This window comes from Poromitra crassiceps (assembly GCF_964638095.1).
Source record: "Poromitra crassiceps genome assembly, chromosome: 28".
In the NCBI taxonomy this organism is placed as follows: Eukaryota; Metazoa; Chordata; class Actinopteri; order Beryciformes; family Melamphaidae; genus Poromitra; species Poromitra crassiceps.
This window is the reverse complement of record NC_139651.1, coordinates 1364429-1377512: the sequence shown is the minus strand read 5'-3', so window position 1 is coordinate 1377512 and position 13084 is coordinate 1364429. Positions and strand designations below refer to the sequence as shown.

Here is a 13084-nt window from a genome sequence, read left to right as displayed (position 1 = left end):
TTCTAAATGTGTAGATTTTCATATATAAACATGAGCCCTCAAATGTCTCTATACCATGGTTACGCCCTAGGACCCGAGGACGTAATAGTGTCGGATTTGGTGCAATCTGGATACGTTCAATATGAATAAACTTTGACTAAACAAGTGAACATGGAACCACTCAGCTCTGTGTCTGAGTGCAGCGGGGGGCTGTTTGATGTAAACACGTCACAGCAGAGCGGGCGGGGCTTCAGGGCTCTGACTGGCTGTGTGGGGGGGCAAAGGTGCCCCCGCTCAGTTAAACTGCTTCAGATAGAAAAAGGAGCACACCCAGGAGAAAAACAAACAAACAAAATAAAAACTAAAAACATAGGCGGAGACAGTAAAACCAGCCAATAGGAGCCGCAGACATGTTTGATTGGCAGCAGAATGAACCAATGGAAGGATGTAAACTGATTCTATGTTTCAAGCTCAGTTAAGTCTCACTGGCAAAGTTTCTGAAGATTTTTTAGGCACATTTTGTAAGGGCACTGTGAGTGAGTGAGTGAGTGAGTGAGTGAGTGAGTCAGTGAGTGAGTGAGTGAGTCAGTGAGTGAGTGAGTGAGTGAGTGAGTGAGTGAGTGAGTCAGTGAGTGAGTGAGTGAGTCAGTGAGTGAGTGAGTGAGTGAGTGAGTGAGTGAGTGAGTGAGTGAGTGAGTGAGCGTGTGTCTGTCCTTTGCATATCTGTATAAAACTGCAGCTATAATTGTGACCACTGAATTTTGTAACCAACAAAATACAAATGGAATGACATTAACAACAAACACATGCACCCATCGTATAGCATTTTTCTGAAATGTCCCTTTTGCCTAATTACATATCATGTTGTTAAAACAATATTATCTGCACCCCCGTGAGGAAGAAACGCGGTGGTGTCACACCATTTTATTAAGCAGAACACCACTGTTTGTTGTTGCAACAAAGAAGCACACTCCATCATCATACAGAGCTGGGATTACACCATAATATACCTGAAGGGCTTGTGTTACTTCTGTGTGTTTGCTCAGCGGGCTAACTGCTGCACATAGCTGCGGAGGAGAGCTGAGGGAAAGCGTCTGATTGGAACAGCTGGGCTAGGTGAACGAGAAAGCTGACGCAATTATACAGTTATTGCTGTAATTAATCATAATGCTGTAAGTGTTTACACGGTGTAAAAAAACAAAATGTGGAGGTGTTCAGAAGTCTTCTTAAGTTCTATGCCAGTTGGCAGCAAGTAAACATTGCCCGGGCAACTGATTGATTCGTTGCACAATAGTGGCAAATATAGAATACATCACCCGGACCCAAAGGGCGATATCGATTCTTAAAAGGAGAGCGATTGTGTTTGATAAATGCTAAGGTTGGATCATGACATAGGACTTGCCAGAGGTGCAACGTTTGAAACTATTCCCATAGAAGCAGCAGGAAAGTTGAACTTTAATAATTGGATTTAGTAGAATGGAATTGGTGTTTGAACCTGAGCGAGATGTTTAATCATTCTGTTTGGCCGACTGTTCCGCAGAGTAATTCGTGCTAAGTCATCATATTTCAGCAACTCTAGCCAGTTAGTTACAGTATACTCGTCCTGTGGCACAAGGCTAATTAAATCAGCAATTAATCCTTAGTTCTTTTGACAGACAGGGGGGTAGGCATCTGGGTAGTGTCAAGGTTAAGGCGCTCGCCTCCCACCGTGGAGACCGGGGTTCGATTCCTGGCCCCCGACAGCGGCACCTCCGGCTTGGCCAGACGCAATAGACACAATATACCCTTCTCATGGGGGCCATTTTGTGTCAAGAAGGCAGGGTAAACACAGGTGCAAGCAAAACACTAATGAGAGTTTCAATCTTCCACGATTGGAAGTTGGAAACCCTCATTAGCGTTTTGCTTGCACCTGTGTTTATTCTGCCTTTTCGACACAAAATGGCCCCCGTGAAAAGGGTCCGTGTAGAAGCCGGTGGGCTATGAGTCCTGGTGGACACACTAGCCGCCTCTAGTCAGTCGGGACGGCGGTTCGGGGGGAGGGGAACTGGGGGGGGGGGGGGGGGGGGGGCTTGATAGCACAATCCTCCCACGGTTACGCCTCGGTGTCAGGTGAAAAGCAACGGCTGGCGACTGCACATATATCGGAGGAAGCATGGTGCTAGTCTACAGCTCTCCCCTGATCGGCAGGGGGCGTGCAGCGACGACTGGGACAGCAGGGGGAATTGGCCAAGTACAATTGGGGAGAAAATCTGGAAAGAAAAATAAATCATAAAAATGATTTTGTTTTTTACAGACGTTATTGTCTGAAGCATTGTTGCCACACTTGCAAACACTGTATATCGATTACAATACCTCAACTTATTTGCAGTCTGCTTGCGCAGTTGACTACTGAGGCTAACACGGAGCTATTTCTAGCCCAGTGGATCCTGGGGGGGGGATCTGTGTTTACGTGACACGCAGCAGTGCTGAAATACTATAATGATGACTTTAAAGAGCTCCTTAAAGGAATTGTTTTGTCAGCACAGATTCCTTTTTTGTTGGCCAAACCCAGACTGGTTTCGGATGAAGAAAGATAGGATCAAACAATACAACAGGGAGTTCCTGAGTGGGGAGTGTGCGTGCAGTTACATGTAACATGATTACGCGTGAGTCCTGGAGCATTTCCGTGTCAACAGCTTTCACTCACACACATGGAGGCTACCATAATTAGCCTACCATACTGTACATGCAGTGTTGGGCAAGTTACTTTCAAAATGTAATATACTACTAGTTACTTTCATTTTCATCAGTTACTTTACAATGTTACTGTCTGTGTAGAGTAACTCGTTACTTATTACACTACTTTTGCATTACTTTCACCAAAGCAATAGCAGCAGCAGAATGACATCGCTGCCCCCCAAAAATAATTTAAACCGCCTTGAAGTCAGTGTAAAAACAATCCAATATTCTAAATGTTATTCTTTTCCTTTGTTATTGTCATCTATAGTGCTTATTTGCATGATAACACACAATTTGATTTGGAAATGATTGTATCTTTATTTAAATATGTGCTTTGATTAAAAAAGAGGTAACTCAATTTGTAACTTGAGTTACTTGACAAAGTAACTGGTATAATATTACTGAAATCCTATTTGTAATAAGTTATATTACTGAGTTACTGCTAAAAGTAATATATTACATGTAATATGTTACTTTTGTAATGAGTTACCCCCAACACTGCATACATGCAGAGGGTTAGGGGTTGTCATGCATACAGAGCGTACAAAAACAACAACTTTGTCAAGCAGACAGCAATACACTGAGGAGAGGAGAGCAGAGAGGTGGTTTCCTGTGATCATTCACAAAGTTGTGAAATGGAATCACTCTTAACAAAACCAGTGCTACAATCGTAGCAACTGCCACTCAAGGAAGCTTTGCATAGGCTAATTTGATATAGTTTAGCAGTTAGGGAAAGTGACGTGACAGTATCAGTTTGATCTACAAGTCGACGCAGGTTCTTCCCGCTCGAGGTTGTGATTCGGGCGTGTTACCTCACCAGCCCCGAGCCGGTCTCCACAGGTGATGCTGCAGGCTTTTGATCTTCAAAGCTTTCAACTACTTGATAAGGTGGTTGTATTTGATCTGAGAATCCCCTCTGCCTGTCTGTCTGTCTGTGTGTCTGTGTGTGTGTCTGTCTGTCTGTCTGTCTGTCTGTCTGTCTGAGTCAAAAGGTGAATTTCAAAATGCAAATTAGACTTATCTGAATCTGACTAGGAATATAATTATCCAATAAATAAGATAAGATCAATAAGAAATATGTACTGTACATGGTGATATGCAGTGAGAATCCAATGTGTTATAAAAAAATAAAGCGCTTCTTTTTTAATAATTATTGGTGATTTTCTTTCACAAACAATTTGCATATTTTCACAGATATACACTGAGCATTGCATGTTTGCTTAAAGGAAGGTGATGTAACCTGAAGCGGTTTCGTGACGTCTCGAGACAAAGGCGAACATTTGGACACAAAAGTCGGGAGATTTACTGATGAAAATGTGTGACTCCTGGCTATACTGGGATGGCATTGAAATGTTTTACATACATCATATGGTTACGATACGCTAAGCCTACACAGACAGCATGACAGCCATGACTCTCAATGGCCCTCCTGTAAATGAAGGTTAACACACCTGATAGAGAATGATTTGAATGGGCATTTGTGCAGAGTGCATTCGTCTATACAACAGAACTGCCAATAATAGTGTAGTGTAGGGTTTAACCTTGGATTGAGATCTACATTGAGACAGAAAGCTTTCCAAATAGAACAGGATTAGGAAATCAAAATTGAAGTGGTTCTCAACTGGCTTTCCACTGCCGAATATGATTCACAACGCAACAAGTTCAAACTTGCAACTGCTTGCAACGCTCTGCATCTCTGAGGCCATTTACACCTGGCGTTAACATGCGTTTTCTGTGATCAGATTGTATTTTATCACTTCAGCCTGATTCCATTTACACCTGGCGTTAACATGCATTTTCTGCAATCTGATTGCAATCATATTGCAGAAATGGCTGTCCTCTCAATCCGCATAAAGTTGCTGTATCCAGATTGAGAGGACACATTGCATTTACACTTGTGTTCAATGTGTACACAATGCATCCCTGACCACCTCCGGAGGTGGTTTGGCCGATCAGATTGCAATCCTTCTTCAATGCGTTTTTTGGGGGTGTTTACACCTGCACTTTCAAGGGATAAAGCACAATCTGATTGCAATCTGATCACAGAAAACGCATGTTAACGCCAGGTGTAAATGGCCTCTCTGGCTAAATGGCTGGAGTCGAGATGAGATGGGTCTGTTCAGACCGCTGCAGCTTCGTTCTAGAAACAGTTTCGTTGCATTGCGAATCATTAGCGTGAACATATATACCTGATGTAAAACGTTTGGATCCCAGATGTATCCAGCAATTTAATGCTATTCCTAGTTCTTACATCATTTTGTGATCCAATCATGTTATAAGATCGAATAAATGTGTTGTAAACTTGTCAAGGAAACATTGGTTGTGCCTTAAACAGTCTTTCCCCCCCCTTATCATGCCAAGGTAAAATATTTTATATAAAGTTATAAAACATTGTTTGTACAATATTTACACAGGACTTCAGATTGAGTCGTCCTCAGTGAGTTGCTCTCATCACTATGTAATACGGCTGTTATTACTGCAATGCCAATACTCAGTTTGCACCTTACGTTGGGTTATTTTTGGTCATACTTTTGGTATTAGAAAGGTAGAATAACAATATTATGTGCCCATTTAAATGAAAGAAAGCGCTACTGCTGACATATTGACATTTAAACATAATTACAGCACATTGCATTATTTACCACAATAATAACAATCATATTACCCAGGCAAAAAGAGCAACTTCATGTCGCAACTACAGTGTACTCTTCACAGTGAGCAATGTAAACATTCATGTAAACAGTGGTGGTGCGAGCTTGTGTGAGGGCATTGTTTTGAGTGTCAGATGTTTGAGATCTGCCTGAGCTTTCTGTCCACAACCTGCATGGAGTCACCATTCACCTTGAGGGGTATCTCCACCTCCAGTCTTTTCTTCTTCCTGGGCTTTTTAAGCCTCTTACAGCACATGTAAGATGTCAGCGCAACGACGACTGCAAAGAGCCCCAGGCAGACGACCGAGAGAGCGATGAGCACAGGCTGGCAGGGGAACAGCTCGTACCTCTCGGGCCTCTCCGTCAGCTGGCCGATGTACCAGGGCCTCTCCTCCACCTCCACGTCGGCCTCTCGGCTCAGCAGACTCTGGACGTAGCTCTCGTTGCTAACCGTCTCGTTGACAAAGAAGTTGACCAGGACCGTCGCGTGGAGGGGCTCCGGCTGACCGTGATCGCTGACCTTCACCAGGAGGCTGTAGAGGCCGCGGGTGCTGAGCTCCCGCTTCAACGTGATGTTCCCCGTGTCGGGGTCGATGGCGAACGAACCCGGCTCGCCGCCACCTTTCCTCTTGATGATGCTATAGGCGATCACCGCGTTCATGCCGGCGTCTTTATCCACAGCGTACACCTCGGTGATGGAGGTTCCCGGTACTGTACTGGGCAGTACCAGCATGTAGGACTGATTGGACTGGGGGAACAGAACAATCGGCGGGTTGTCGTTAACATCCAACAGCAGCACGGTCACCATGGCGACGCAGGAGAGCGCAGGAGAGCCGCCGTCGGCCGCCTCGATCCACAGCTGGTACGTCCCCTGCTGCTCGCGGTCCAGCGGGGTCTTGGCCCTCAGCGCGCCGCGGCCCGTGTCGATCATGAAGATGTCGCTGCCGTTGAGGATGGAAAGCGCCACCCAGCCGTTTTCCCCGGCGTCGGCGTCCGTGACGGAGAGGACCCCGATCTCCCCGTAGCCCGGGAAGTTCTCCGGCACGAAAAAAGTAAAGTCCTTATTGATGAAGCGCGGACTGTTGTCGTTGCGGTCCTGCACCGTCACCAGCACGGTAGCGATCGACTCCTGCCTGGGCGTGCCTTTGTCCACCGCCCTCACTATGAGCCGATATGTCTCTTTCTCCTCGCGGTCCAGCGAGGTGGCCACGGACAGGACGCCGGTCACACGGTCCACGGCGAAGACGCCGGGGGCGTCGCCTCCCAGGAGGTAGACGACTTCCCCGCGGCCTTCGGCGTCCTGGTCTGTGGCTCGGAGTTGGGCTAGGAAGGTATTGGGAGGATTGTTCTCCTCCACAGATATCTCCAGCAGAGACTGCTGAAACACCGGCGCGTTGTCATTCTCATCCAACACCTGCACCTTCAGGACGCTCTTGATGACGAGTCCTCGGGTGCTCTTGGCAACCACTATTAGCTCATACTCCTGGGTCTTCTCATAGTCCAAGGGCTCAGTGGTCTCCAGAAGGTACTCATTCTTTAACAGCTTGTAGGGGGCTAGCCTGAATGGGCCAAACCCCTCCAAATGACAGTCCACCCTCTGGTTCACATCAGTGTTTTTGACGGTGAAAAAAGCGATGGGAGAAAACGCCGGCTCCGACTCCTTCATTGTCACGACTCCACCTTTTTCCGCCGCAATGTATCGCGGTACGACAGCAGGGGGCGCTGTCACCACTTCGATGATACGGAAAGTGACAGTGGCGACGGCGGGTATGCAGCCGGGGCCGTTGGCCAGGGCGGTGAGCTTGTAGAACTGGGTCGTGCCAACGTCTATTTTCCCCGCTAGCTTGATCACTCCTGTGGTTCTGTCCAAACGGAACAGGCTCCTGGTGTCCCATGGCACGCGCTCGCTGTAAGCGTAGCTGATCTGGGCGTTAGCGCCGAGGTCGAGGTCCACGGCGTGCAGTCGTGCCAAATGTGCCCCTTTGCTGGTATTTCCATACACAGTGACGTTAATGTGCGACTCCGTGAACCGGGGGCAGTTATCGTTCACGTCAGTCAGAACTATCTTTAAAATGGCCGTGCCCAGAAGAGGAGGGCTCCCTCCGTCCTCTGCGATAATGTCCGTTACGTACTCCGCCTGCGTCTCTCTGTCCAGCGCTTCTGTCACGATGAGAAAGGGAGTCAGCTCGCCGCCCTCGTTCTCCTCCACGTCCAGCGTGAACTTGCCAAAGTCGTTCACCAGCCAGTAGGTCTGCACCCCGTGGGGACCCAGGTCCGGGTCGACCGCCGACTGCTCCACGGCGTAGCGAGCGTTGACCGGCGCGTTCTCCGGGACGAGCACGCGGATCTCCTCCACGGGGAACCTGGGCCTGTTGTCGTTCACGTCCTCGATGGAGATCTTCACCTTGACGAGCTGGAAGTACTGCTGAGGTAAGACGAACACGTCCAGCGAGAGGACGCATCCTCCTCGTCCCGCCGAGACATCAGAGGGGCAGAGGGTCTCCCTGTCGATCTCCGTAGCCGACGTGTAAAGCTCCCCCGTGGTATTATTTAGGTTCACGTACTGTTCACTGACCTTCTTTTGAGGCAGACTGAATGAAAAGGGAGGATCAACGGTGAAATCCAACTTTAAGTCTACTCCCATGGCCCCTATGAAGGTCCCCTTCGGTAATCCCTCCTTTATCTTATAGACGAGCTCTTTTGCTTGGCTGAAATGTGCAAAACAGGAGAAAGGGCTGGTGTAAAGCAAGAGGATGCACAAGCCCTGCAATATAGGATAATTAAAGATAATTCAGTTTAATAAGTGAGTTGCAGCATACTGTTCAACAATGAAATGTCGCTTTCAAAAAAATAAGTATTTCTGATGTGATAAACATTCAACTATAAGGAAAGACAAACCTATGAGTATTGTTTATGAATAAAATACGTCAATCTCAAACATTTTATAATAATGAGACAATTGAACATCTAACACAACACTACTGATGTTCCTAGTTATAGCAGTTACTATGCTCCTTAGACACCCATGTAAAATCTCTCTCTCTCAGAATTACAATCAAACTTACCCATAATCCTCCTCTTTTTATAAGGCTGGGGTTTTTGTTGTGGAGCATTTTGATGTCTTGGTCCAACACTTTGCTTCTATAGCAGGAAGAGTGACACGTTAAGTAGCCCAGGCATGCTGAGTGTTGAGCAGCGTAGACCTCTGCTGAGAGCTTTGCCTTATTGCTGTCTGACTTGAACAAGCCATTCATCCCAGCGCTGTCTCAGGACACTCCCACCATATGCAAATCAGTCCCTCGTGCTAGCCAATGAGAGCTGATGGATACTGGGGAATCAGTTTTAGTTTGGAGCTTGCTTATACCATAGGCACACACTTACACACACACACACACATATACATATAGGCTATATACACTTTCTCTACACACAGCATATGCTGCTGGCTGTTCATAGTATGCTGCGGTCAGGAGCAACAATGCACTTGCTTGTTTGCCTCCAGCACTGTCAAGGGCATCAGATCAGTGTCGCTCTGGCAACACAAAGTGAGCTTAGAATGAAGAGATGAGAGATAAGCATAAAGAGGTGAAATATCTACTGCCTGCAGATTACTATAATCCTGTATTAGTTAAAAACAGGGTTCAGAATAAATTACAGCAACAGCAATAACAGTATTATGACATGGAAGTATACAAAGAATTGTATGTATGTATATATATATATATATATATATATATATATATATATATATATATATATATATATATATATATATATATATATATAGGTTGGACTATACATACATAGCAATAGCAATATATTGTACATACATACATATGAGACTATATATATAGGTAGAATATATAGTCTCACATGTATGTATGTATATATATATATATATATATATATATGTATGTATGTATGTATGTATGTATATATATATATATATCAAATATAGATATATATATATATATATATATATATATATATATATATATATATATATATATATGTATATAGATATACATACAGACAGACAGATAGATAGATAGATAGATAGATAGATAGATAGATAGATAGATATACATAGCCTACATAGATACATACATACAGTACATACATATATAGATAGAGAGATAGATAGATAGATAGATAGATAGATCAATAGATGTGAATTTGCAAGTTGAAGCACACATTTAACTGAATATACAACCGTTCATTTCTCATCATTTACAAACATTCCAAACAGCCAAATCATACAGCTTAAAATATATATTTGTGCATGATTAACTCTGCAAAAATGAGAGTGAAAAAAATTATCTTCAATCCAATGAAGCACCATGAAGCCAGTGGTGAGCTGATCTCAGCACGGTAAGTGATGCTACACAACCCTCTAATCCGCATGTGTTCTAAATGCCGAGCCAGCTGTTTGCTGGGATTGGAAGCATACTGCTCCGAGAGATTGAAGTTCTCTGGAAAAAGGATTGAGACAGTCACACACACACACGCACACACACACACACACACACACACACACACACACACACACACACACACACACACACACACACACACACACACACACACACACACACACACACACACACACACACACACACACACACACACACACACGTTAGAGTTAGATCTTTGCTTTTCTCCAGCATCATATTAGGTCTGGTGCTTAGAGAGTACCAGGGCTGGCAATGGACAGTGTCATGCATCCCTTGCACGACCTTCATAGTTTAGTGAAAATATAGAGATTTCAATCAAATTCTGGTACATTCATATATATGAAACAAAATAGTTTAAAAGAGTTTGTCAAGCTTCCTATTAACATATTTGTTGGCACAATAGAAAAAATTCAAACGGTTTGTTATTTTTTGTTTTTGCTCCCACTGAAATGTTTTATGGTCAGTCACGATTCAGCAGCTCGCGTGTTGGCTTGGTTCCAGCTTTAAAGCTTGTTAGATAAGGAGATTTCAAAATGGAGGACATGGATGGGGGAACTCACTTCCGGGCGCTGGAAACGTCCAGGAAAGTCACGTGACCGTTGAGCTCTAATTGGTTAGTCTTTGGAGTGTGGGAAAGGAACGAGTGGATCAGGGAAATCAGCCATTTTTAGAGCCTCCTCCTCGAGGTGTGGAGGTGTGGAGGTGTGGAGGTGTTTGGCTGTTGATCATCTGGCGAGGGGACTCAGCCCAGAGAATGTGCTATAAATGGCTCAGCAGAAATAGCCCTGTTGCCAAAATGTGATTAATCATGAAACCAAGCTGCTCTCCGACACCTACAAATGGGCAACTTTAAAGATTTTTTCTTTTACACAAACTTTAATACAGTGCTACTCTAGGGCTATATTATACCTGTACAACGTAAATGTTGGATTTTATATGAATGTTTATATCTTTAGGAGTATGCGCATTAAACTACACAATTCAGTTTTTTTAAGATCCCACAAATAATTAATCCATATAAATTTTGAGTAGCTTATATCTAGATTATGTTCTTGAAGGATTTGACGAGTAGTTGGAAAATATTTGGTAACCTTTTCTATGAAGGCCATATGTAGAATACATTATGAGCATATTCATAAGACATTATAATTCATTTACAATGCTTTATAAAAACTATTTCTAAATGTTTATAAGATGCCTGACAATTTATAACAAGGTTTATAAAGTATTGTAAGTGTTGGACATAATGTATATCATAATAAACATCAATAATAAGCTATAGCATGACTTTGTGAGCTTTAAGTGACAGCACTATAAGGTTATTAACAATTGTGTGATACAATTTGACCTATCACTGTCCCTGCATGGGATACTTTTTGCATTTTATTTTTTACATTTGCTTAAGTCAAGTCAAGTCAGGTTTATTTGTATAGCCCTAATTTCACAGGCATGTCTCAGAGGGCTTCACAGAAAATATGTCTAGCTAATTCTAGCTGACACAAAAGTAGCATATTACAGTAGTAATAATAACACATTGAACAATCATATGATAGAGAAATATAGAAAATATAGAAATGTAGAATAGAATGGGTGCCATGCTTTAGGGTAGAATGTGTGCCATGCTTTAGAATAGTGGGGGAGGAGAGATCAGGAAAGGGAGGAGGTGGGGAGGGTGCAGGGGAGGGAGAGCAGGGGGAATGTGAGAGAGGAGAGAGCAGGAAAGTGATGAGGTGGGGAGGGAATGGGGAATGTTATTGGAGAGGCTTATAGCCTAGAGGCTCTGGCTGCAGTTGCACCATGTGGAGTATTCTTGCCGGCAGGGATGCAGCTTCTCTCCCCGCACTCGGTCCGGTGATCATAAACTGGATAATAATGATTTGTCCGCTATTTTCACATCCTAAAGTAACTAGTAACCTTTAAATGTCAGTCATTTTAACTGCGTTACTAAATTTGAAAAAGTAATGAGTTAGATTACTAGTTACTGCAAAATCAGTTTAATTACACTCCCAACACTGAATGACATGAAAAAAGAAAGATTTTTTTTTACCCAATAAAACAACAACACACAGATCAATCAAAAAGTTCACTGCAAAGTGTGGCATGTATGTGCATTAAAGCATGTTTCACACTGAAGGAATCAGACCAAAGTGGAGTAATGACTGAACGAGTCAAGCTCAGAGATCTCAGAGAAAGGCAGATAAATCAATATTGTCATTCAGACCTGGGAAAGGTGTGGCTTTAAGGCTTATACGATCCAGAAGGTTTCTTTGTGGAGAAGATAAAGCCACAACTTTCCCACGTCTGAATGACAATATCGATTTCTTCCTCTGAGATGGGCTTGACTTGTTCTTACTCCACTTTGGAATAGATTCCTTCAATGTGAAACATGAATTATTTAATGTATACATCTCACACTTTATGGTGAACTTTAGATTTTTTTCCCCTTCTGTTTATTGGGTAAGCATTTTTTCTTTATTTTTTCATATAAACTTGGCAATGATGTGGTTGTATGATATGCTTCATGCTTTAAAATATACTTTGTGTACATTATTGTCTGAATATTGTTGGTTGGTGTCGCTATATTAGGATGACGTGTACTTGGTGTCATGACCTTTGCACCCTATTTATTGATGTCGCTTTATAATGACATGTAGGCTACCTGCTGTCATGACCTTTACACACTGATGAAGGCTGAGCTGAAACCAGTGGGCTAGCTCGTAGGCCCATTTGTGCACAAACCTGCATTCTTTCGAATGGCCTGCAGGGGGTGACTCCCCTGGCTGCAGAAATAAATGTTTTACTATGTTACTATGTAACTATGTTTTGGGGCGTGATTGACAGGTCGCCTGTCCAGTGATCTCGCAGCTTGCCAATCGCGGACCAATAGCAGGCCGCGCTGCGGCTCTTCCCATCCAAATTCACATCACTTCTGTCTCTGAATAACCAAGATGGCGATGATGGTGAAAATGACAACCTCAAGGCTTCAAAATGTGAGTCCAACAACCACTGGGTGACATCACGGGAGCTCCGTCCATATATATAGAGAGAGCCAAAGCCACGCCCACTTCCGGTTTAGGCATACGCACCAAGAGATTTCATCCGTCATTCATTTTTCCATAGACATTTTGTCAAATGCTTGTAAAAAATTGTTTTACTTGGTCAAACCGAGCGGTTCACCTTTTTCGGACGGACAAACATGTCTTTATCATCACACGACACAACCCGACACACACATGCTGCCAGCCAGCCAGATTTGAATAGTTTTTAAGTTTTGATCCGAGT

At 43.7% G+C, this 13084-nt stretch overlaps 1 protein-coding gene across 2 annotated transcripts; it reads right to left on the bottom strand.

Annotated features, from left to right (window-relative positions):
• Nucleotides 1-3837: 3837 nt before the first annotated feature.
• On the bottom strand, nucleotides 3838-8538 carry pcdh20 (protocadherin 20). Of its 2 annotated transcripts, none has more exons than XM_083662062.1 (2): nucleotides 8414-8538; nucleotides 3838-8112 (listed from the first exon to the last, which is right to left on the bottom strand). In XM_083662062.1, exons 1-2 carry the CDS (start codon nucleotides 8459-8461, stop codon nucleotides 5479-5481), a joined length of 2682 nt encoding a protein of 893 aa, XP_083518188.1. In that variant the 5' UTR covers nucleotides 8462-8538; the 3' UTR covers nucleotides 3838-5478. The 2 variants fall into 2 exon arrangements, with proteins under 2 accessions (XP_083518188.1, XP_083518189.1); XM_083662063.1 differs by having other exon boundaries at nucleotides 3838-8056; nucleotides 8414-8506.
• Between the last annotated feature and the right edge of the window lie 4546 nt (nucleotides 8539-13084).